The 23,334-nt window shown below is 39.3% G+C and overlaps 1 protein-coding gene across 1 annotated transcript; it reads right to left on the bottom strand.

Moving 5' to 3' along the window:
* Window positions 1-725: 725 nt before the first annotated feature.
* LOC109093871 (lysine--tRNA ligase-like) lies at window positions 726-22,392 on the bottom strand. Its single transcript, XM_042728641.1, has 17 exons — window positions 22,359-22,392; window positions 21,837-21,904; window positions 20,679-20,783; window positions 10,310-10,440; window positions 10,023-10,164; window positions 9,180-9,345; window positions 8,372-8,465; window positions 8,094-8,283; window positions 5,060-5,185; window positions 4,824-4,943; window positions 4,565-4,727; window positions 3,442-3,615; window positions 3,176-3,261; window positions 2,644-2,729; window positions 1,978-2,104; window positions 1,317-1,460; window positions 726-1,175 (listed from the first exon to the last, which is right to left on the bottom strand). Exons 1-17 carry the CDS (start codon window positions 22,375-22,377, stop codon window positions 1,101-1,103), a joined length of 2,016 nt encoding a protein of 671 aa, XP_042584575.1. The 5' UTR covers window positions 22,378-22,392; the 3' UTR covers window positions 726-1,100.
* Window positions 22,393-23,334: the final 942 nt, after the last annotated feature.

Below are 23,334 nucleotides of genomic sequence, written 5' to 3'. Positions count from 1 at the left end.
CATATGCATGTAGCTCGAGTCGTATTTCATGTGATTTTTGCCATTCACACTTGCTAAATACTATCCGATTCCCATCAGATAAGCACAAAAATCGGATTGAGACTGTCACTCTGAATAAAGTTTAAGAAGGCTAGATTGTTCCTGCAATTAAACGAACCCAAACATTTTACCATTTACTTTTAATTAACTAGTGATTTTTTAAGTTCACACAGGTGTCATAGCAGTATAACAACATGTGTAATTAATCACATTAACCTGGTTGCAGTAACATTTGACAAACATAAGCTCACACTACTTCAGTCTAATATTTTATGTCAATCTTTAACATATATCAAACCTTGTACATTCTCTCTATAAAATAATACAGTAGTCAACATTCGAAGTGGATCAAAAAAGTTAATCAAAGTTGTCTTAAGACAAGAACGCATTTTGATTTTAGGACAACTTTGATGCAAGGTTTTGATCCACTTCAAATGCTGACTAGTGTTGTTTAAAATTGATACATTTTGCTAACACAGTTACACCTTTTAGGCTCACTTGTGTGAAGAAATTTGGAGTTCTTAAAACTGTAAAATAAAACTTGCACATTGTTATGACAACTACTATTAATTTAATAGTCATTTACAAGAGCGCTTTTATTTTTTGCAAGGGAATGTCTCTTATTTGAACCAAAAGCACAAGATGCAATATTGAGGAAAAAAAAAAAAAAACACAAACCATTTGGCTTGGCCAAATCATTATTTAATATGATACAATTGAACTGTTAAAAAGCACAGTTGGACAGAAGATCATAAAATATCCAAACATGGCTGATAAACCCTTAATCACCCCACACCACAAAAATACAGAAAATTGACAATGGATAACAAAGAAAGGACAGCAGGGTTCCCATTCCCCATAAAACCGTGAGCTATACGTTAAAATATGATATGCTGAAATATTTCCCTTCATTATGGACAGTGCATAGGTCTTAAAAATTTAGACTATAACCCGCAAAAGTGACAGTAACTTTTGACGGTTCAGACTGAATCAAGAAATCCAGAGATGGACGAAATCCGCAGGTGTGACTTTTCACTCCTATTATAAAGTCATTCACGGCGTTACACTGATGTGCCATCTGCAGGTGGAGCTGGTTTATTGTCTTCCGGTTTCATGGCCGGGAAGAGAAGCACCTCCTAAAGTAAAGCACATCAAGTCAGAAGCAGTTTTAATATCAAAGTATTTACAGAATGAGATTTGACAAGTCTATTTACAGGGCCACAATGTCCATTGTTTTATTAGTACACAATGTTTAACAATCCGAAAAAGGGTCGTACCTTGATGTTGTTGGAGTCTGTGAGGAACATGGTGAGGCGGTCGATGCCCATGCCCCATCCTGCCGTGGGTGGAAGGCCATACTCTAAGGCAGTGCAGAAGGTTTCATCAATAGACATCGCCTCATCGTCACCCTCTGCCTTGTCCTGTGGACACAGTAAAGAAAAAGCCAAGTATGGTGAGACACGCTCTTTATAGCCATTTAACAGAGCAGCTATCGCAGATGAGATTACAAACCAAACAAAGACTTACTAACATAAAAAAAAAATTATTAAAAGAAGTCTCTTATGCTTATGCAAATTTTTTTTTATTATTATTTATTTTTTTACTTTTTTTATAATATAATTTATTCCTGTGAATTTTCAGCATCATTATTCTGGTCTGCATTGTCACATGATCTTTCCACATGAAATCATCAACATGATTTCTTATTATAAATGCTTAAAACCGTTTTTTCTGCTTTGTGGAAACTGATGCATTTTTCTTTTCAGGATTCTATGACGAACAGAAAGTTCAAAAGAATAGGATTTATTTATAATATAATTTTTTTGTAATAATGTGTATAATTTTTTTCTTTGGACAACATTTGAAAACTAAGTCCCCTAAAAAACAACATTTGTGCAAGATAAACAGAAAATTATGTATTCAGTAGTTTATCTTCACCTTAGCCTGCTGCTCAAACAGTTCTCGTTGTCTGATGGGATCGTTCAACTCAGTGTAGGCGTTGCAGATCTCCTTCTTCATCACAAACAGTTCAAATCGCTCAGTTAGACCTTTCTGGGATCTGTGCCTGGGGTGGAGACATCAGTATATACATCAGTTGAATGTTTTAGATCATTTGTGACCCTGGACCACGAAACCAGTCTTAAGTCGCTGGGGTATATTTGTAGCAATAGCCAAAAAAAACATTGTATGGGTCAAAATTATCGATTTTTCTTTTCCAAAAATCATTAGGATATTAAGTAAAGATCATGTTCCATGAAGATATTTTGTAAATTTCCTACCGTAGATATCTCAAAACTTAATTTTTGATTAGTAATATACATTGCTAAGAATTTATTTGGAAAACTTCAAAGGTGATTTTCTCAGTATTTTGATTTTTTTACACCCTCAGATTCCAGATGTTCAAATAGTTGTATCTCAGCCAAATATTATCCGATCCTAATAAACCATACATCAATGGAAAGTTTATTTATTCAGCTTTCAGATGATTTATAAATCTCAATTTTGAAAAATTGACACCTAAGACTGGTTTTGTGGTACATGGTCACATTTGTGATTCAAACATACACTACAGTGAAAAGTCATAACTGGAAGTTAAGCACATACCATTTTGCTAGAGGACTCATGATCTGTGGATGATCACAGATGAAAGTTGGATTGATGCACTTCACCTCCAGGAAGTCTCCCACTAACTGTCAACAATAATGTGCCAAAATTAGTTTAAAATGTGTGTACGATGAAGAACACAAAGAATATGAAAAGTATAAATTTTTTTTTTTTTTTTTTTAAAGTGTCTTGAGTGCATATTTTTGAGAGTCAAAAACAATTATTGCATATAATTAAACTGGTCTGTTAGTGTGCTTTGTGTGGCCAAACACGTATCTGCCATTTAAAAAGGCCAAACTAAGGCTTCTGGGGCAGCATTCATGAAAATCTCAAGAGAAAGTAATTTAATGAGAAGAATTTTCAAAGGAATGTTCCAAATCTTAATTTTGTAAAGATGTTCTCAAAAAAAAAAAATAATAATACACATACACAAAGACCATCTTCCTGTGCTTTAATGTAGATTTCTGTACTAATAATAAGTGTGCACTTTTTTCATTGTGACTGGTTTATTACAGTGTCCAGTACTTCATACCTTGTCCAGAAGACGGGCAGTAGTCCTGGGAGGAGAGCATTCAACTTCTTTCTGAACACAAAGGTCATCTAAGAACTTGCGTGTTTCTGTAAACAACAAAAATAATTAAATAAATAATGACCTTTAATCATTCTAACAATACAGTAAAGCCCCAGCACCTACATTAGGATGTGTCAATTAATTTTTACATGGAACTACTTATACTTTGTAAAAACCAAGTGGTTGAACATGTTCTCTATGCTTGGCTTATGGACTGTAACCCTTACCATCACTGTCGTAGGTGTCAGGATCTGGAAACTTCACCCCCAATTCCTTCTCCAGCCCTTGAGTCATGCTGATCCGTTTGAAGGGAGGAGTGAAGTCTATTTCACAGGCTTGTCCCTCTGGACCATCAGGATGATAAATCACCTTATAACCTCCGGTAATGTGCTTCACCATTCCTGTGATAGCAACCAAGAAACTTCACTTGGTGTTCTCAGACACATAATTTTATAACTGTATACAGATTAAAATTTTAAGTATATACAGATAAAAAAAAAAGAAGACAGAGGAGACTGATGGAAAAAGGAATTGTTGAATAAAATCGTTATTTTTGTTTTCCTTCTCTTACAAAAACTGTTCCTGTCGCTTCATATAACCCAGATTGCACGTCTGATGGCAGATGGAGTATTCTGACGATGACTTTCATACCTTTTATTGACCTTGACACTGTTATTTACTTGGCAGTCTATGGGACAGGCACAGGCCTCCCGGTTTTCATCCAAAATATCTTAAATTGTGTTCTGAAGACGAATGGAGCTTTTACGGGTTTGGAACGGCATGGGGGTAAGTGATTAATGACAAAATTTTCATTTTGGGGTGGAGTATCCCTTTAAGACCTTGCTCTTCAAAAGACAAATTAAGATATTGTTAAACCTGAGAGATTTCTGTCCCTCAACCGAAACTCAGGTGCTTAAAAAAAAAATTCACAAAGAAACTGCAAAAGTAATCCACATAGAAATCCATATGAATGGATTCGTTTTACAATGTCTTGAACTTTTTGAAGCTTGAAAATGTTTGTTATGCGGTCTTTCAATGGATGCACAAAAGTCAAGAGAGAATATAAAAACAGTGTTTTGAAGATGAATGCAATTCTTACGCTGAACTTATTCTCCTGAAAACATTGTAAATTATGACTGAATTTTACAGTTTCATTTGCTTTAAGAAGCACTAGGAATGAGAAGTAAGAAACTAAACAATTGTTTCAACTCTACTTCATTTTTCCAGTTTCTTAACAAGCTTATGTGTTTTGCTTATTTTCTTGCGATGCTTCACCCTCTTCAGTTACAGGATGCAGACATTCCAGAGCACGAAATGAGAAGAACAAGGTACAGCAGGGGTTTAACAAACCTGAGAGCAACTTCTCTGTGATTTCAATCAGGTCATGATAGTCCGCGTAAGCCATGTAAAACTCGCATGTGGTGAACTCTGGGTTGTGGGTGAGATCGATGCCTTCGTTACGGAACTGACGGCCGATCTCATACACACGGTCAAGTCCTCCGACTACCAACATCTGAAACGTATATCAAACGTGTTGATATAGGTTAGATATTGTACAATATAACTCAGGAATTTCAATACTGAACTACTACTGCAGTGACACGTTTACCTTGTGGTAAAGTTCAGGAGCAATTCTCATGTAGAGTTTCATATTGAGCTCATTGTGGTGAGTAATAAATGGTTTTGCTGCAGCACCACCGGGTATCAGGTTCATCATTGGTGTTTCGATCTGTTAAACACATTCACAAATGGCAAGCATTAAAACTTGAAAGAACTGAAGGAACCTCTCAGCAACAGGCAACCTAAATGTGCACTGCTCTTCTTTGCAGAAACCAACATCCTTACTTCAAGAAACCCAAGCTGGTCCAGAAAGCTGCGGAGATAGGTGATAATCTTGGTGCGGGTCACAAACTTCTGTCTCACGAAGTCATTAAGAATAAGGTCCAGATATCGCTGTCGGAATCTGGTTTCCTGAAGGAAAAATGACAAAGTTTATCATGTACTGTAGATCAGTACATGCAAATTCATTAATGGGTGCTGAAATATATACTTAACAATCTGTAAATTCTAAATCTCTGAGTGTAAGTCAATGTTGCATAGAACAATATGCACTATTAATAAAAATACTAAATATATATTGATTCCTTTTGTAAATCTCATTCAAATTCTCTGTGAAAAGTGTACTTGATGTGTACAGTCGTGGCCAAAAGTTTTGAGAATTACATAAATATTAGTTTTCAAAAAGTTTGCTGCTAAACTGCTTTTAGATCTTTGTTTCAGTCGTTTCTGTGATGTACTGAAATATAATTACAAGCACTTCAAACGTTTCAAAGGCTTTTATCGACAATTACATGACATTTATGCAAAGAGTCAGTATTTGCAGTGTTGGCCCTTCTTTTTCAGGACCTCTGCAATTCGACTGGGCATGCTCTCAATCAACTTCTGGGCCAAATCCTGACTGATAGCAACCCATTCTTTCATAATAACTTCTTGGAGTTTGTCAGAATTAGTGGGGGATTGACCACAAGTTCTCAATGGGATTAAGATCTGGGGAGTTTCCAGGCCATGGACCCAAAATTTCAACATACTGGTCCCCGAGCCACTTAGTTATCACTTTTGCCTTATGGCACGGTGCTCCATCGTGCTAGGAAAATGCATTGTTCTTCACCAAACTGTTGTTGGATTGTTGGAAGAAGTTGCTGTTGGAGGGTGTTTTGGTACCTTTCTTTATTCATGGCTGTGTTTTTGGGCAGAATTGTGAGTGAGCCCACTCCCTTGGATGAGAAGCAACCCCACACACGAATGGTGTCAGGATGCTTTACTGTTGGCATGACACAGGACTGATGGTAGCGCTCACCTTCTTCTCTGGACAAGCCTTTTTCCAGATGCCCCAAACAATCAGAAAAGGGCTTCATCGGAGAATATGACTTTGCCCCAGTCCTCAGCAGTCCATTCACTATACTTTCTGCAGAAGATCAATCTGTCCCAGGCGTTTTTTTTTGGAGAGAAGTGGCTTCTTTGCTGCCCTTCTTGACACCAGGCCATCTTCCAAAAGTCTTCGCCTCACTGTGCATGCAGATGCGCTCACACCTGCCTGCTGCCATTCCTGAGCAAGCTCTGCACTGGTGGCACTCCGATCCCACAGCTGAATCCTCTTAAGGAGACGATCCTGGCGCTTGCTGGACTTTTTTGGACGCCCTGAAGCCTTCTTTACAAGAATTGAACCTCTTTCCTTGAAGTTCTTGATGAACCTATAAATTGTTGATTTAGGTGCAATCTTGGTAGCCACAATATCCTTGCCTGTGAAGCCATTTTTATGCAACGCAATGATGGCTGCACACGTTTTTTGCAGGTCACCATGGTTAACAATGGAAGAACAATGATTTTCAAGCATCACCCTCCTTTTAACATGTCAAGTCTGCCATTCTAACCCAATCAGCCTGACATAATGATCTCCAGCCTTGTGCTCGTCAACATTCTCACCTGAGTTAACAAGATGATTACTGAAATGATCTCAGCAGGTCCTTTAATGACAGCAATGAAATGCAGTGGAAAGGTTTCTTTTTTTGGGATTAAGTTAATTTTCATGGCAAAGAAGGACTATGCAATTCATCTGATCACTCTTCATAACATTCTGGAGTATAATCAAATCACTATAAAAAAAACTTAAGCAGCAACTTTTCCAATTTCCAATATGTATGTAATTCTCAAAACTTTTGGCCATGACTATACTTGTAGTGTAGTTCAAATCTTACATTTATATTTTCAAAAAACTGTACTTGCAGATAATACAATCTTAATGAAATAAAAGGCCACTTTCATAACTTAGTACATTTCTAAAAAGTTCACATTGGAATAATTTAAAATTAAAAGTTTTATAGTGCATTTTAAATCAAGTCTTTTTCTTTTGTCATGCTTTGAAATAGTACTTATTTAGATGTGCTGACCAACATTGTAAAGCACATGTAAAATACTACAAACTAACACTCACTGAACTGTGTTCACTTACTTAAGTCATATAATTTAAATGTGCTAAATTGCAACTTCAATACATGTGTGAAATTACAAATATATATATATATATATATATATATATATATATATATATATATATAGAAATTACATGAAAGTATATTTTAGTTTCCCATAAATGCTTGTCTGTGCATTCGGCAGAACCCTTCAACCATGTTTCTATTGCAGTCAAAGGATTAATCCAAAATTAAAATTTTCGTTTACATATTATATGTGTGTGTACTGTGTTTATTATGTATATATAGATACACACACATACAGTATATATTTTGAAAAACAAAATACTTGTATATACATAAATATATTTATATTATTAGATCTTATATTATATATTTAATATATAAACAAATATTTTTAAATATATACATGCATGTGTTTGTATTTATATATACATAATAAATATACACAGTACACATTCATATATTATGTGAACAAAAACTTTTATTTTGGATGCGATTAATCGCGATTAATCATTTGACTGCACTAGAAATAACATATAAAGAATTTCTTAAATCCTACTTAAGCTGGTCAAAAGGAGCACTCTAAATTTCAGTCAATCAAAAATAATACAAATTTAAACAATAAATATAAAACATTTTCAATTTATTGCAACTAGAATGCAATTATGAGCTCAAAAACATTACATTCTATCTGCACTTAAGTAAATTCTCATAAAGTATATTTTTTCCATAATAAGTAACTGTTAAGTATGCTAAAGTGTACTGCTTTTTCACAAGGTGTTTGTGCTGTGCTTCTGTACTGGTAAAAAAGAGTCAAAGAGGATGCTGATGAGGAGCAAAGCTTAAAAAGTTGAAACACCTTGGAAATAACAACAACTAAACTTTACCTTGTCTTTCAGGCCAAAGTGAAGGTGGGGAAGCATGTGAAGACATGGAGACAACAAGGTCATCTCGATCGGGATGATGCTCAGCTCGCCCTTCTTTGTCTTGCCAGGGTTGCCCCGGACCCCAATGATGTCCCCACGCCTTAATTTGTTGTTGATGTGCACAAAATCTTCTTCTGATTTGTAGTAGTTCCTAAAAATAGCAGAATAACAACTTGTTATGCTACTACGATAAAACAAAAACATGAATGAAACGTGATGGAGCAGAGTGCAAATCAGACCTGGAGTTGGCCATGACCTGCAGCTTGACTCCCTCTCCTCGCAGATCATAGAACAGCAGCTTGACACCTGAAGCCCTCTTGGCGTGGATACGACCTTTCAATCAAGCAAAACGCAAAGGTACTAAATTAGAAAAGGATCAAACTGTCTTTAAATGTATGTTCCATGTCAAACAGCAAAAATTCTCATCATAAAAAATCATAAAATCATTGACATAAACAGGTTGAAGATATTGATTATTGATGAATCTTCATTTTGAAGAACCGATATCAATTCTTAAATCACAAGATCGCTCTTTCAGTCTATGCCGTTTTCTGTTGATGCTTGAGCAAAACTCAACTAAACGTTATTTGTAGCGGATTTGGCTTTCAATATTAAGCGCAACAAGCTTTTTGCTTGGTTACTTTTTACTTTACTAAGTCTCAGCTTTGTCAATTTTATCACAAAATGAATAAATGTAATTTTGACGCTCTTTAATGTGTCATGACAAATCGCCGCAGCAACAATTCAAGCGGCAACACGCAGTACACGTAAACCAATCATTACTTCCTCCTCACTAACTTCCGCTTTACTATCATGTCTCATGTAATCATTCAGTGTTTTAACCATGGAAAGACATCAATAAAACATGTCAAATGTCACGTTACCTTACATTTACATCATTAACTCAATACTATGATGCATGCTAAGTTAAGTTTCCCAAATTTAACATGAAACTTCTTTTGTTTTCGGCTTTAATTTCAGTTTTGTATATTCCGTTTAGTTCAGTTCAGTGCACCATTATGTAAAATGCAAGCAGAAAACATTTACCCGATAAACTGAGGACGACATCTGTCAAGTGGTCCCCTGACTGAAGGTTGTTATATCGGTCAATGAACTCTGTAAGCGACAAGTCCACGTTGAATTTGTGAGGGTATGGGTCTTCAGCTGTCCCCTTCAAGGCTTGAATGGCTTGTGAACGAATCTTGAAGTATTGCTGCGTTGAAAACAGAAAGGGATGAAGAAACTGTTACAATTAGGGTTGGGAATCGAAAATCAATTCCAGTTCCAGAATCAGATACTTAAGGTCAGGAATCGGATACTTTTAAATTTTAATTTTAATACCATATATCAATTCCTGTGTGCACATCTTTTTTTTAGTTGGCGAAAAGGGGCTGTTAAAAATGTATTTGTCTTCATTCATTCAAGAGATTCATTCCAAAACACTGATTCATCCACTAATGAAACAAGTAAATCTTGATTGAGTCATTGAATCATTCCATTTATAAATTCCATGAGGTTTTGTTTAGTCGTCTAATATTTATTCTTCAGAATCGCGAGAGAACTACAGTCTCAATTTATCCAGAATCACGCAGCTCTATTTTGCACACAAACAGCTCTTAACAGAGTCCGGTTTTTATGCAGCCTGCTGATTTTTGTTCATGGCATTCAGCAGCAATTAAACGTTTGCCAAAAAATAAAAAAATAAAAACACACACAGAATAAATATGGTTGATATCTAAAGTTTTGACTTTTTTATACCACATTGGAATTGAAACTTGGAATCGATAAGAATTGGAATTGAGCAAATTCAAACCATGCCCAACCCTTGTTACAATTAATTCTGAATTTATGTGCCAGAAATGTGACTTCTATAATCAATACTCAACGTACATTTGGGTCCAGAGTTTCCTCATCTGCCTCATTTGCATCTTGCTGTGACTTCTCATTGGTCTCCTTCTGTTCCTGCTGTTCTTTGTCCTTGGCTTCCTTCTCAGTTGCTTTCTTCTCAGCTTTCATGCGCCTTTTCAGCTCACTGAGGACATATAAAAAAAGAAAATGATTTGAAACACTACACAGGCATTGGTGTTGCACATCTAGCTTTGGAAGCCTTAAGCAAGCACAGTTTTTTAGTGACAAAAGGTTGGTCGCTTTTTGCATTAAATGGAAACACCACCAACCTTTTGCCACTTCTCCAGCGACTTCCTCCAATAAGCAAATGCAGGTTTTGTGAGCTGGGAAGAGCAAACGTCTGCAGCCTGAACGCTTGCAGCCTGCATATTCTGACCAGAGTCAACATGATGCAAACGTCCTATTTGATGAATCAAGAAAAATCAGGGTCAGAGTCATTGCACCCTTAGCAAAACGTACTTTACGGATGGTACTGTATGGGGTTCCTAATATGGTACTCCGGAATTAGTATTCACTATCATAAATATATTTTGGTATTGCCGTTTCTTTCTTTCTTTTTTTTTCTCAAATGAATGGGGACAGATGTATATATTATGCTTCTCATTCTAGAATAATAACACATTTGCGTCCTGGCAGGTGCTAACAGCTACCTTAACATGACAAACACAGCAGAATCTGAATGATTCGTTCTTTTTTGTGTCGGAACGATTCTATGAATCACTTTTATCGGTTCACAAATAAAAGCAGTCCTTTCGTTGAATTCGGAACAGCATAAGCATCAGGCACATGCAGAGGGGGGTGCGGTGGCTGCCCCTTTTTTCCCTTGATGCCCAAAGTGCCCTTTTGTCAATGCAATTTTTTTTTTGTAATTAAACACCCTCTTGTGAAGGCCTGCCCAATCTAACTATCAGTAAAATTAATTAATAATAATTTAGCCAAAAATTAGATGATCCACATGATGACATTTCACCTGAAAATCTCATCAGAGACGATCCCTCACGTTCAGACACCTTTAGTAATTTAGCACGCTGTAAACAAAGGTTTGCAAATAATAATGCCATCCTATCCCCATTTTAAAACTGAATTAATATCACTTATTAAATCTCTTAGTTACATATATAACAAAAAATCCCTAAGATTTATTAAATATTATGAAGAAATGTTTAAAGAAAATGTAAATACATGTATTTAAAAGCTTTCCCTGTATATTAATGTTTGTATGTTATTGTATTAATAATGGTAGTGTATGCATTCTTGGGTCTCCTTGTCTTGTCATCTTTAGTTTTTTGTATAATCCTTGTTTTTTTCTCTGTGTTTTATTATATGTATTTGTATGTCATTCCTTGACAATGTTCTTATGTTATATAGCATTAATAAAAAAAAAAGAATAAAGTAATTTAGTGTCCTACCAGGATGCCTACAATAACGTCCGCGGCTGCCAGTAAGTGAGGTTCTCAGCAGAGCAGTGTGCTTGTTTACTTATATTATTAAATTATTATTATTTTACAAGAACAACATGAAGAGAGCATGCACAGCTGTTGTTTATTTTGTTGTGTGTAGCCTGTAGAAGTAGCTGCAGCAAAGAGCTATAATATTTTTGTTCAACATCTTCCTAATGACAATTTTAAGATTGGTTTTTAAAGTCTACTATGAACACCTTTCCCCCATTTTTATCACAGAATAAGGCAGGAAATATATTTTATAGTTTCTATACTAAATGATATGTCAATCAGTACTGCATTATTCATATAGTCTATTTATTTATTACCTGGAGTTAACTTGAAAAACGCACATTAACCATATATTTTCACAATCGTGTGTTTATCAGTAACGTCTCTGCTTTTTATTCAGCTCAGCTACAGCGATAGCTGGGTGCTTTTGTCCATATCAGGGATTTCCTGCACATCATAAGTTATTACTTCTATGAGTCTGTTTTGGACTTTCTGAGTGAGAGTGCCCTCCGGCTTTGAGTATGAACGAAACATACACTGCATGAGAGTGTTCAGTTTTCATATTCTTGATATTCATATTCTCCTCATTTTGGATACGAATAAAATGTCAGGTCATGCAAAGACTATCGATACTGTCTCTTTGAATTTAAATCTAGATTTAAATTTACAAACCTCTACGTCAACACACCTGCCCGAATAAAATGCGGGGGACAAATTTACATTTTATTAAAGTTAAATATTTATTAAATATTAAAAATGCGGCAAACAGAAATATAAACAAAGGTGCCTGTTCTCTTTCATTCTTACGGTTTGATTGGGAAAATTTAAAGGGCATCGAGGGATCTTGTCTTTTTATATTATCTGACAAAAAACTATTCATACGTAGAACTATTATTATTACAGTATTTATTTATAAAAAAATGTAGAGTTCATTAAAATAGTTCCCTTTCAAACGTTCACTCTCGTTATGTATGGGAAAACTCCTTTTTTCCTTTCTGCTGAAGCCTGATTTGTTCACATTTGTGTAGCTGCACAAACCAATGGCGCTTCACCCCGCCAAAAGGGGCGGGGCCGACCGCTATAACAAATCGGTCCATAGTGCCATTCATCAGATTATTCTCCTTCAGCGACAAGGATCATCTCTTCGGTGACTCTTCTGCAAGAAAGAAGCTGTAGAAGAAGCTCCAGCTCTGCTCACCGCCACGTAAGCATCACTGCAGGCATCCGCCATCCGGGCAAAGAGCAAATTTCAGCGTGTGTTGCTTCAAATGTCACGCTGCGAGTGTGGTTCATGCAAGGGACTCTTGCATGATGAAGACGGGTACAGCAAGTGCGCCGCCTGCCTCGGCCGCACCCACACAGAGGCTGCGCTCACTGTTGGCTCATGCTCTTTTTGCGAGAGCATTGATCTTTTCCCGTCTACGCTCGTGGGTCACCTTGTTCCATCAAGGCAATCCCCCCCGCCAGGCCCTCCTGTCTTTTTCCTCCACTAAGAGGAAAAAACAGTGGGGCAGTGGATCTTTTCCAGCGGGTCCGGGCAGTGTCACGTCGGCTCAGCGCCTGCGTGCCCCACCCTCCCCGCGTCCTCTCACGCCGGTGTGCTTCGCACATGAGGACCAGCACCCCTCTTCAGCTGCGAGCGGACTGGTCTCATTTGGTGCGTCCGAGGAGGACATCGTCATCGATGACATCACCGCCAATGACTTTGTGCCCTTGGCGTCAGAAACGGAGGAATGGGGTCATTCCGGCAAGGAGCCCGAAGCAGCCCCTGCCCCTCAAGTGCCGAGGACAAAGCCAAACGCAGAGCTAATCCACATCCTCGCAAAGGCCGTGTAGTATCTTGGCCTCAAGTGGTCGGCTCCAGATGAGCCCGCCCATGGCTTATTGGATGAAAGGTTCCTGCCAGAGACCCGCCAGCAATCCTCCCGCCAGCGCCCAGCCCCGTTCTTGCCAGCCGCCCATGACAAGCTCACCAAGACGTGGCGAGCCCCCTACTCAGCACGGGTGAACCCCTCTACTGCATCAGCTCTCACCACCATTTACGGATGGCTCGATACCATAATTTTGGCTTCGGTACGATACCAGAAAGTAATACCTCGGTATCGATGCTCAATCAATACCATAGGTGGCAAATAACCAGCCTCAAAAATTAAGTGAAAAAAAAAAAAAATGGAGGATAATAAAAGTGAATTATCATCATTTATAGTATTTAATAATCTTGGTTAATGTTAGGTATGTGTTTAATGCATAAAGTATTGTTTACATACTAAACATGTATTAGTAGCCTACATTTATCTTTTATAAATAATCATTGACCTAAGTGCTGTAATGCTGTTGATGAGTTATAAAAAAAAAATTTCAAGTGTTATTTTAACAGTCAAAGTAATATTCAAAATCACGTTATTATTTCTCTCCCCCTCAGAATGTTTTTTTAGATTTCAGACTCAGGCAAAGAAAAAGCTCTATATAAATCTCTCTCTCTCTCTCTCGGCTGCTTCATGTTAGCAGTCGACAATGTGGCAGAAACATTCCCTTCATATTATTGATACTAAAATTAATATAGCAAAACTGCCAAAATGTGACTAAAATGTCACTGGTTCTAGCGTCACATGTTTGAGCTTTCGTGTTTATTTCGTCACATCTTATGTTTGTGCGTTGATCAGTTGTGAATAAAAGTTCAAATTAAGTATTAATTTATGAATGATGCACTAACCTGTCGATCTCTTAATTCTCAGAAAAGATCAGGATGAGCACACGATTGAGCAAGTTAGCAAGATTTGATGTGCTGAATCCTGTGGTCAGTTCGTTCACCTTTATCATTGGTTTTGTATGTAAAGTAATGACATATTTCACTTCTGCTTGATCCATGGCGTTGTTCTTCAGGTTTACCGGTTTTGCATCAATTTGGGAAGCACTGCCACCTACAGGTGAACTTCGGAACAGCAGCGCATGAAATACCGAATTGAGCAAAATTATGATATCGTACCATTTGAAATATAATAGATACCGGTATTTTTCCAGTACCGGTATACTGCACATCCCTACCACCATTGACAGCGCTGATGAAAGGGGATACACCAAACTCCAAGAGCACCAAGAGGCCTTTAAGGAGCTGTGCACAGCAACAGATCTCGCTCTGCGTGCTACAAAGGCCACAGCGTAAGCGATCAGCAAGACCATAGCCAGCCTGGTGGTGCTGGAGTGCCTCCTCTGGCTAACGTTGACAGAGATCAGGGATGCTGAGAAAATGGCCTTCCTTGACTCGCCGGTCTCACCGAAAGGACTATTCAGCTCCGCTTTTCATGGATTCACTGAACGGTTTTCGAAGGCTCAGAAGACGCAGCTGCGGGCCGCCAGAAGAGCCCCGCTGCTCAGCCTGCAAAGCCAGCACAGCATCAGCGTCAGCGGAAGACAGAGCCTCGGCTGAAACAGCAATCCAGGCCGGTGAAACGCTTCCACTTCCCGAAGCGTCAAGGTCCCCACCCACGAGTTGTGCTGGAACCTTAGCCGGCGAAACCGTCCTGAGGCGCTAGAGAGGAAGAGGAGGGGCCCCGTTCTCACCTTGGCCGGAACGCCCCCAAAACAGCTCACCTTCACTCCTCACCACTTCGAACACCTCTGAGAGACGGAGTTTAGTTTTCAGCGGGTCACGTCCTGCAGGTGCAGCGCGTGCTCGAATATTTTACTGCTGTAATAGTGGACCTACATGCTTTAAAGAGCAAAATTCCTCATCCTCTCTCAATCACTTATACGAACGTAGACTCCCTGCTTTTTCAAGGCGAGCTCTCGTTCGCCTCCCATTATACGGCCTGGGCAGCCATTCCGGGAATCTCGAGATGGGTTTTGGAAACAATTCGATGTGGCTACTCGCTGCAGTTCGCTCGCAGACCGCGAGCCCCGATTCAGAGGCATCGATTAAACTTCTGTCCCGGACAACGAAGCTATTGTTCTCCGGCAGGAGGTGCAAGCACTGCTTGCAAAAGGCGCTGTGGAAATAGTGCCCCCAGCGAGTCAGGCTTTTTCAGCCGCTATTTCCTCATCCCAAAGAGAGACGACGGGCTCAGACCCATTCTAGATCTCAGACATCTGAACAGCTCGCTTATGCGCCGGTCGTTCAAGATGATGACGGTCAAGAAAATTTTCCCGCATATTTGCCCCAAGGATGGGTTTTTGACCGTGGATTTGAAAGATGCTTACTTTCACATCCACATAGCCCCCGGCACAGACCGTTCTTGAAATTCGCGTTCGAGGGAATGGCCTATCAGTATGCAGTCCTTCCGTTTGGACTGTCCCTGGTCCCATGCACTTTTATGAAGTGCATAGATGCGGCTCTGTCCCCTCTCAGGCAGATGGGAATCCGCATATTGAACTACCTCAACGATTGGCTGGTTTTAGCCAGATCAGAAGGGGAACTGAATGCTCACAAAGAGCTGCTGCTCAGTCACTTAGAGCGCCTCGGGTTGGTCATCAACCCAGGCAAGAGCCAGTTGTTGCCCAGATGACGAACTGTCTTTCTGGGAACGGGTCTAGACTCCGCACTAATGTGGGCGTGGATCTCGCTGGATCGGTCCCTGACAATTCAGCAATTGACGGGTTCCCTCAAACAGGGGACGACATGCCCCTTGAGGGTTTTTCAGAGGCTGCTCATGGCCGCTGCCGCCTCTGTAACTCCACTGGGCCTGCTCCACATGCGGCCCCTCCAATTTTGGTGGTTAAAGAGATTTTCGGTCAGGGTGGACAGCCACTGTATCGAAGCTGTGGCCCCCTGGAGGACCACTCACCTGTTTCAGACAGGAGTGAGAATGGGCGTGGCCTCCAGAAGGAAAGTGATCACGACAGATGTGTCCAACTCTGGGTGGGGCACGCTGTTGGAGGGCAATCCAGCATTCGGGTCCTGGACAGCTCAGCAGCGATGCCTACATATCAACTGCCATGGAAATGTCTCCTTAGCCCTGTATTCCTTCCTTCCAGCCATCAAAGACCACCACGTCCTGGTCCGTTCAGACAGCACGACAGTGGTGTCCTACATCAATCACCAAGGCGGTCTCAGGTCTCACGCCTTATACAGATTGGTTCATCGTTTCCTTCTCTGGGAACAGAGAGAACTCCTCTCACTAAGGACGGTTCATGTGCTGGGCAAGATGAACCTGGGGGCGGACATGCTGTCCAGAGGCAAGGTAGCCCCGGGCGATTGGGTGCTGCATCCTCAGACGTTACAGCGAATTTGGGTGGTCTTTGGGAAGGCAGAAGTCAACCTCTTCGCCTCGGAACTCTCATTGCCCAACATTTTTCTCGATACGGAGAGATGCCCTGGCCCACGACTGGCCCAGGGCTTGCTTGTATGCATTTCCTCCTATCACCATGTTTCCCCAGATCATCAGGCGAGTCAAGGAAACCAAATGCTCCCTCCTCCTAGTAGCTCTACTCTGGAAGAACCAGACTTAGTTTCCAGAGCTGATGCAGCAGGGAACGATGGCCCCGTGGCCCATCCCATTGAGGAGGGACCTTCTCTCGGAGACGAAAGGCATGATTTGGCATCCCCACCCAGAGTTGTGGAGCCTTCATGTCTGGTGCCTCGACAGGAGTCTGATAGGCTCCCAGCAAGAGTAAGCAACAACACCATTCTTGAGGCAAGGACACCGTCCACATCACGGTTTTATGGCCAGAAATGGTCAGTATTTCTCAATTGGTGCTCTGCATGGCAAATGGACCCGGTTTTGCATGCTGACTTTTCTGCAAGTTCTGCTAGATAACGGGCGCGCCCCATCCACACTCAAAGTATATGTGGTGGCCATCGCAGTGAATCATTCTCTCGAGGCCGGCCGGCCATTCAATAGGCAGAAACGACTTGGTCCTTAAATTTCTGAATGGGGGTGAGGAGACTGAATCCTCCTCAACCTCGGACTGTGCCGTGTTGGGACTTATCCATGGTCCTAGGGGCCCTAAAAAGGCCCCAAATTGAGCCGATCAGTTCGGCTGACTTGCGGCCCTTATCGCTTAAAACGGCCCTACTCCTTGCTTTGGCATTGGTAAAGCATGTGGGTGACTTACAAGCACTGTCGGTCAGCGCCTCATGTCTTGAGTTTGGGCTCAATGACTGCAAGGTCATTTTGAAACCGAGACACGGCTATGTTCCTAAAGTGCTCTCTACTCCCTTTAGAGCGCAAGTAATATCCCTATTGGCGCTCCCCGCTGCAGACGGCGAGCAGGAACCGAACGCTCTCTGCCCTGTTAGGGCTCTGAGAGTCTATGTGGAACGTTCTAAACAGTCTGAACAACTGTTTGTTTGCTTTGGAGGCCACCAGAAGGATCTACGGGTTACCAAGCAAAGACTGTCTCGCTGGATTGTTGATGCAATAGCTCTGGCTAATGCATTGGAAAGGACTGGAATGCCCTAATGGTGTGAGAGCCCACTCCACAAGGGGAATGGCCTACTCATGGGTGTGGTCTAGTGGCATATCTATCAGTGAGATCTGTGTGGCCACCGGCTGGTCGTCGCCGTCCACTTTTGCCAGATTCTATAACTTAGACATCTCCGCCCTGCAGGTATGGATTCTATCTGTTTAAACCTTCCATGTGGGTAGTGATTTCTCATGCCCTCAGCTAATCTTGGGGCGAGACAATGCCTTAGTCCCTTAGGGCCCTTATTAATGCTCTTACACTGGGCTCGCGGTTCCCTGAGATAAGGGAACGAGCGTTATGTCACTTCAGTCGAATGATCTGATGAATGGCGCTACGGACCGACTTCTATGGCGGTCAGCCCCGCCCCTTTTGGCGGGCTGAAGCACCATTGTGAAAGATTATTGGTTTTTAATCAACTTTAGTCAAATGTATTTGCAATCAACTGTAGCCAGCTGTCTTTGTTTACAAACGTGTGAACCAAATGGCCCATATAATTAGCCTCTTAGGTCAACATCAGATCAATGAATGGGCTCTCAATGGTAGAGGTCCTGTCAGGTCATCATAAGGTTACACTATCATTGGCTCTCCATGGGGTGTTATTGTATTGTTTGAAGCACATTTGTTACCAGGTATAAAGGTCTGGTCTCACAGACAGTACCTTGGGTTAAGATTGTTTGAAGGATAACATGCTAACAACACTGCTGAGGAACTGCTACACTGCTACCTTCAATAAATTCTTCTCCCCACAAGAACTTTGGTCAAGCTTACTTATTTTATGTATTAGCATTATGTAGACAGCATTATCAGCAGCGGCAATCCACCTGTCAGTCAAGTGGCCACGCCCTTAATTATGCAAAACTTTAAGGCTTAATATAATTTGAACGGATGAGTTATAAAAAAATTCGCCCTCCTCACAGATGTCATGAAGGGAAAAATTAGCTATATAGACCAAAATCATTTCTTGAACCATGATGTATACATGTTTTTTTCTGCTGTAAAGTTGGGCATTTTAACATGGGGTGTCTATGGGACTGACTCCCTTTTGCAGCCAGCCTCAAGCGGCCAGTCGATGAATTGCAATTTTAGTCACTTCCTTGGTGGCTTCACTAGAGAGAGCGGGAGGTTGCCACTCGGTGTTAAGCCGCAACAAAAAACAAAAGCGCCTGTTTGGCAATATTTTGGATTTTTAAAACTTGACTTTTGGCATTTATCTAAGGTGATTTTGGAAATTTTTATTGTTTAATATTTGTTTCTCATTTATTTGGTTTCACAGTGTTTGCTGATTTTTACTTTATTTAAACATTGTGTCATTTATTTATTTTATTTGACATCAAGGTGCATGCTGTACCTCCAAGCTTTCTTACTCGTTTTGCTATTAAACTTTCTATGTTTCTTATTTATTTGGTTATATATTATACATGTTTACTTGTTGCCTGTTTCCATTTTTGTATACCTATTTAAACTTTATGTAAGTTATTTGTTATTTTATATTAGGCATTGCCTGCCCTATAGCATGGTGTATTTTTATTTGTTTTGTTAATAAAAGTTATATGTTTTATATATAGGCTAAAGTGAGTTTGACGTTGTATTTTGATGTTGCATTCAAGCAATTGAATGCTGCTAATTCGAAAGTGAAAGTAAAATGCTCACGGCGCATTTAGGCTGTTTAAAAGCGAAGGAAAGCGAGAAAAAGAGGGACAATTGAAACAAAGTAAAAACGAACAATTGGTTTATGCCAAAATGCCGCTATTTGAAACTAAAAGTAAAATGCGTATGCCAAGCTATTTAAAAGCAAAGAAAAAAAGAGGGAACGCCCCACACGGTGATACCGGTTTTACCTGTTGTCACACGTCGATTAACCAGTTGGAAAATTTCCTCAACGTCACAACCCTAATTATACTATATACGAATTATACTCATTAATCCTGTTTTTATTATCATTATCAATCAAAAAATGAATAAATTCAGAACAGGATTAGAATAGAATTGCTATGATAATAATAATATAATTCAGTGTGTAATTCCAGAGTATTTAAAAGTTGCAAAGAGAAAAAAACTACTTTAACTTTTAATCTTAAAATGGTATTTTCTGTTCCATGTTTCTTTTTAAAAACTGTCACAGCATTTGCTGCTATCAATACAGAAGCATAAGTTTCGATACACGTATAAGCAAGGAGCACAGCCCTATTAAAAGCTGTGCTCCATGTGCCCCTTTTATACTTTGAGCATCTGCCCCTCCAAAGGTCTCCGCACGGCCCTGATAAGCATACTGTTATTTGCTTGTGTGATATGCCTATAAAGAAACTGCAGAAACTGAAATAGTAGTTAACTCTTATGCTTGCAAGGTATTCTGCATTCATCTTGCGTCAGCTTTGTAATGACCCGAGAACCGATAGTGAAAGTATTTAGAGTGAACCGAGTAAATACCGAAAAAATAAGTTACTTTAATAGCCTAATAGCAGAAAAGTCACAATAAGATAAGCCTACGCAGTCACGACGTACAATAATCGCTCATTCTTATTTTTGAACGGTTCTCATAAACAAACACGCCATCGGAATTATGTGCAATTAAATTGTCATTTGGACAACTTAAGCGCAACCGCGTGAATCTTTTGCATAGTTACATACATAAAAAATACTGGCAAGAGAAAAGTCAAAAACACGCTATCAATCTCATTTATCACTACGGACGGGATAAGCCACATAATACACATAGGCAAACTTATCTTGAGTGTCATTTCGTACAGAATCAGTTTAAGCGCTGTAATGTTATAAATGCATGTACTTTTTGCTGAGTTTCTCTCCATCCACGACATCTCCGTCTGCCATCTTCGCCGCGATCCTCAATCAAACTGCAGCAGCCGCGGACCGTTAAGCCAGTGTTCTGAATCTGAAATATTCGGTGTCTCAGATATAAGGTGTGTCAAGGCGGAGCATGCATGAATATTCATGAGTTTCCTGTTTCGCGCAAGTATGGGTAACTGCAGCCTGAAGCAAAGGGCGTGCCAAAAGGTGGGTGCGTGCCAAAAGGTTTCTCATTGGTGAAACGAAAGGTAGGGGGCGTGCCAAAAAGTAACGCGAAAGTTGGCTGTTAAAAAAAAACAAACAAACAAACAAACAAAAAAAACCTGGTGAGCCATACTCTTAATCGCCTACAGATTAAAATGAAGCAATAAATTCAATATAATCTTATAAAACCAAATTAAATTCTTGCAAGGTAAAAACGGCGTTAATGATATTAATATTATTTTAAATTACTTACTCTGCATGGCGCGGGTTACTGACGTCATCACCACCGCAAGTTTAGGTCTTGATTTATCAATAATCAAAAAAAAAAAAAAAAAAAAAAAGTCCATTATTTTTCGAGGATACAAACGTCTCTTAGCATCGCACTAGCTGTTCTTAAATTAAAGTCAAAAGTTGAATTTGTTAACATTAGTTAATGCACTGTGAAGTGAACTAACAAGAACAAACAACGAACAGCTGTATTTTTATTAACTTACGTTTAATAAATACTGTATCATCTGTATTGGTCATAGTTAATGTTAGTTAATACATCAGTGTCAACAAACGAAACCTTATTGTAAAGTGTTACCCTAAAAACTAGGTTTTGCCTAATAGAGAAAAATATAGTTGACAAAACCACTAAATAATCAAATTTAAAATTAGTCAGAAGTTTAGTAACCTTATGTTACCTGACATTAACCAATTAAGCAAACAGACAGCTTTATCCACTAAAACATTTATTTCGCTTTCAGTTTCAGTCGCCAATTCAAGTAAAAGATAGATAGAGAGATAGATAGATGATAGATAAACCACTCATTCATTCATTCATTTATTCTGTAGTAGCAGTCCATAGAACAGAATCCAGCAAACTCTGTCTGAATAGAAAGCTGTGAAGACCCCCTTCTTTCCAAGACCACAGTATCTACAGCCATCACACCTGCTGAGCTCCAACTCCACTCTGTGTCCTCCTCACATCTGGACTGACAGACTTCCAGTCAACGATACCTACACAAGAAAAAAAACAAATGTTGAGAGATTCAAACAAGTAGTATCCAATAAGTTGAATTAAATATAAAATAAAAAAAGACTTTAAGTGTTGTCACTAGCGGAAGCACAAGTGTCTGAGAGTGCAAGTCTGCAGCCAGACCCTTCTCCATTATATTATAATACAACTGCATTGCTGACTCTGCACTGAGACAGTCATTTTTGTTACCAAAAGGACCAAAAATGAAGTACATATGCTTCCTGTGCATGTTTTCTAAAAGAATGGAATCACAAGAAAAGTTGACTGGCACTCATCTATACCATAGGTTATACTAATATTTGGTTCATGTGCATGTACAACTCCAGCATGTTGGATTAACTTCAAAAGAGTGAATGTCCTTCGAGTGCACTTTGGGCAATGGTACAGTTGAGGCATGATCTAATACAAAAAACTAATCATTCAGAGTAATGTTACTGGCAGTGCTTGTCTCCATCTTCTAGTGTTGAGAATGTGCCTCTGAAGCAAAGTCAGTGTCTTTCTCAGGTATGTTGGATATGCAATGTTGAAAGGCTGGTGCACTGGCACACGTCTATTCCATCTTCTGTCACCACACTGAACCCTCCTCCTAAAATTGCCATTTTACAGTCAGTATCCATCAGCTGTATGGTAGGAAAGGTGTAGCAGGGTCCCCCTACATAAAATAAATAAATAAATAAATAAATAGATTTTTTTATTATTATTTTTTTCTTCAAATTCATCAGATTCTGTTCCATCTTCTTTGGCTCAGACAGAGTAGCTACATACAGTGCAGAACTGCAAAAACAATCAGAAGCTAATGTATAAGGGTCACAAAATACGATGCATTTAATTTTCTTTTATACACTGATAAATCTTACATTGTTTTCTAAAACTATTGCTTTAATTTTTTAACAGATGGGCTAAAAGGGTACAGAAGAATAAAATATTACATTAAAAGATTTGAAACAAGATATTTCACAGTTGATAATTTATTTACTATACTCACTCCAGCAGGTGTTCTTAAGTATGGGTGTTTTTTGATTACATTAACACATTCACATGAGCCTCAACAGACATTGAATCCTCCCCAACACAAGTTTCCTTCATCAGAACAACAGAAACAGATCATGCTTAGACCGTGACAGATATGCAAAACATCTAAAACATTGAACTGCATAAACATTAAGATGATGGTCAGGCAGTGAAATAGAGTACATACAAAAAAGATTTAAATGTCTGTAGTATTTTCCTTACATTGACCTGCACTAAGTGAAAATGTAAAATTTATTAGCAGTGCAAAAATAAATTATTCATATGGCAGTGTGCTTACATATGCTACACTAGCTGGCTTTTGACACAAAGCTGCAAGTGGTGCACGTTCTGCTTTAGTGCTAAAAACACTGATTTGGCTGAATTAGTTTTTCTTTTATTT

Source organism: Cyprinus carpio, chromosome B7, assembly GCF_018340385.1.
Source record: "Cyprinus carpio isolate SPL01 chromosome B7, ASM1834038v1, whole genome shotgun sequence".
Taxonomy (NCBI): domain Eukaryota; kingdom Metazoa; phylum Chordata; class Actinopteri; order Cypriniformes; family Cyprinidae; genus Cyprinus; species Cyprinus carpio.
Note: the sequence above shows the minus strand (reverse complement) of the source record. Positions and strands in the feature narration are given on the sequence as shown.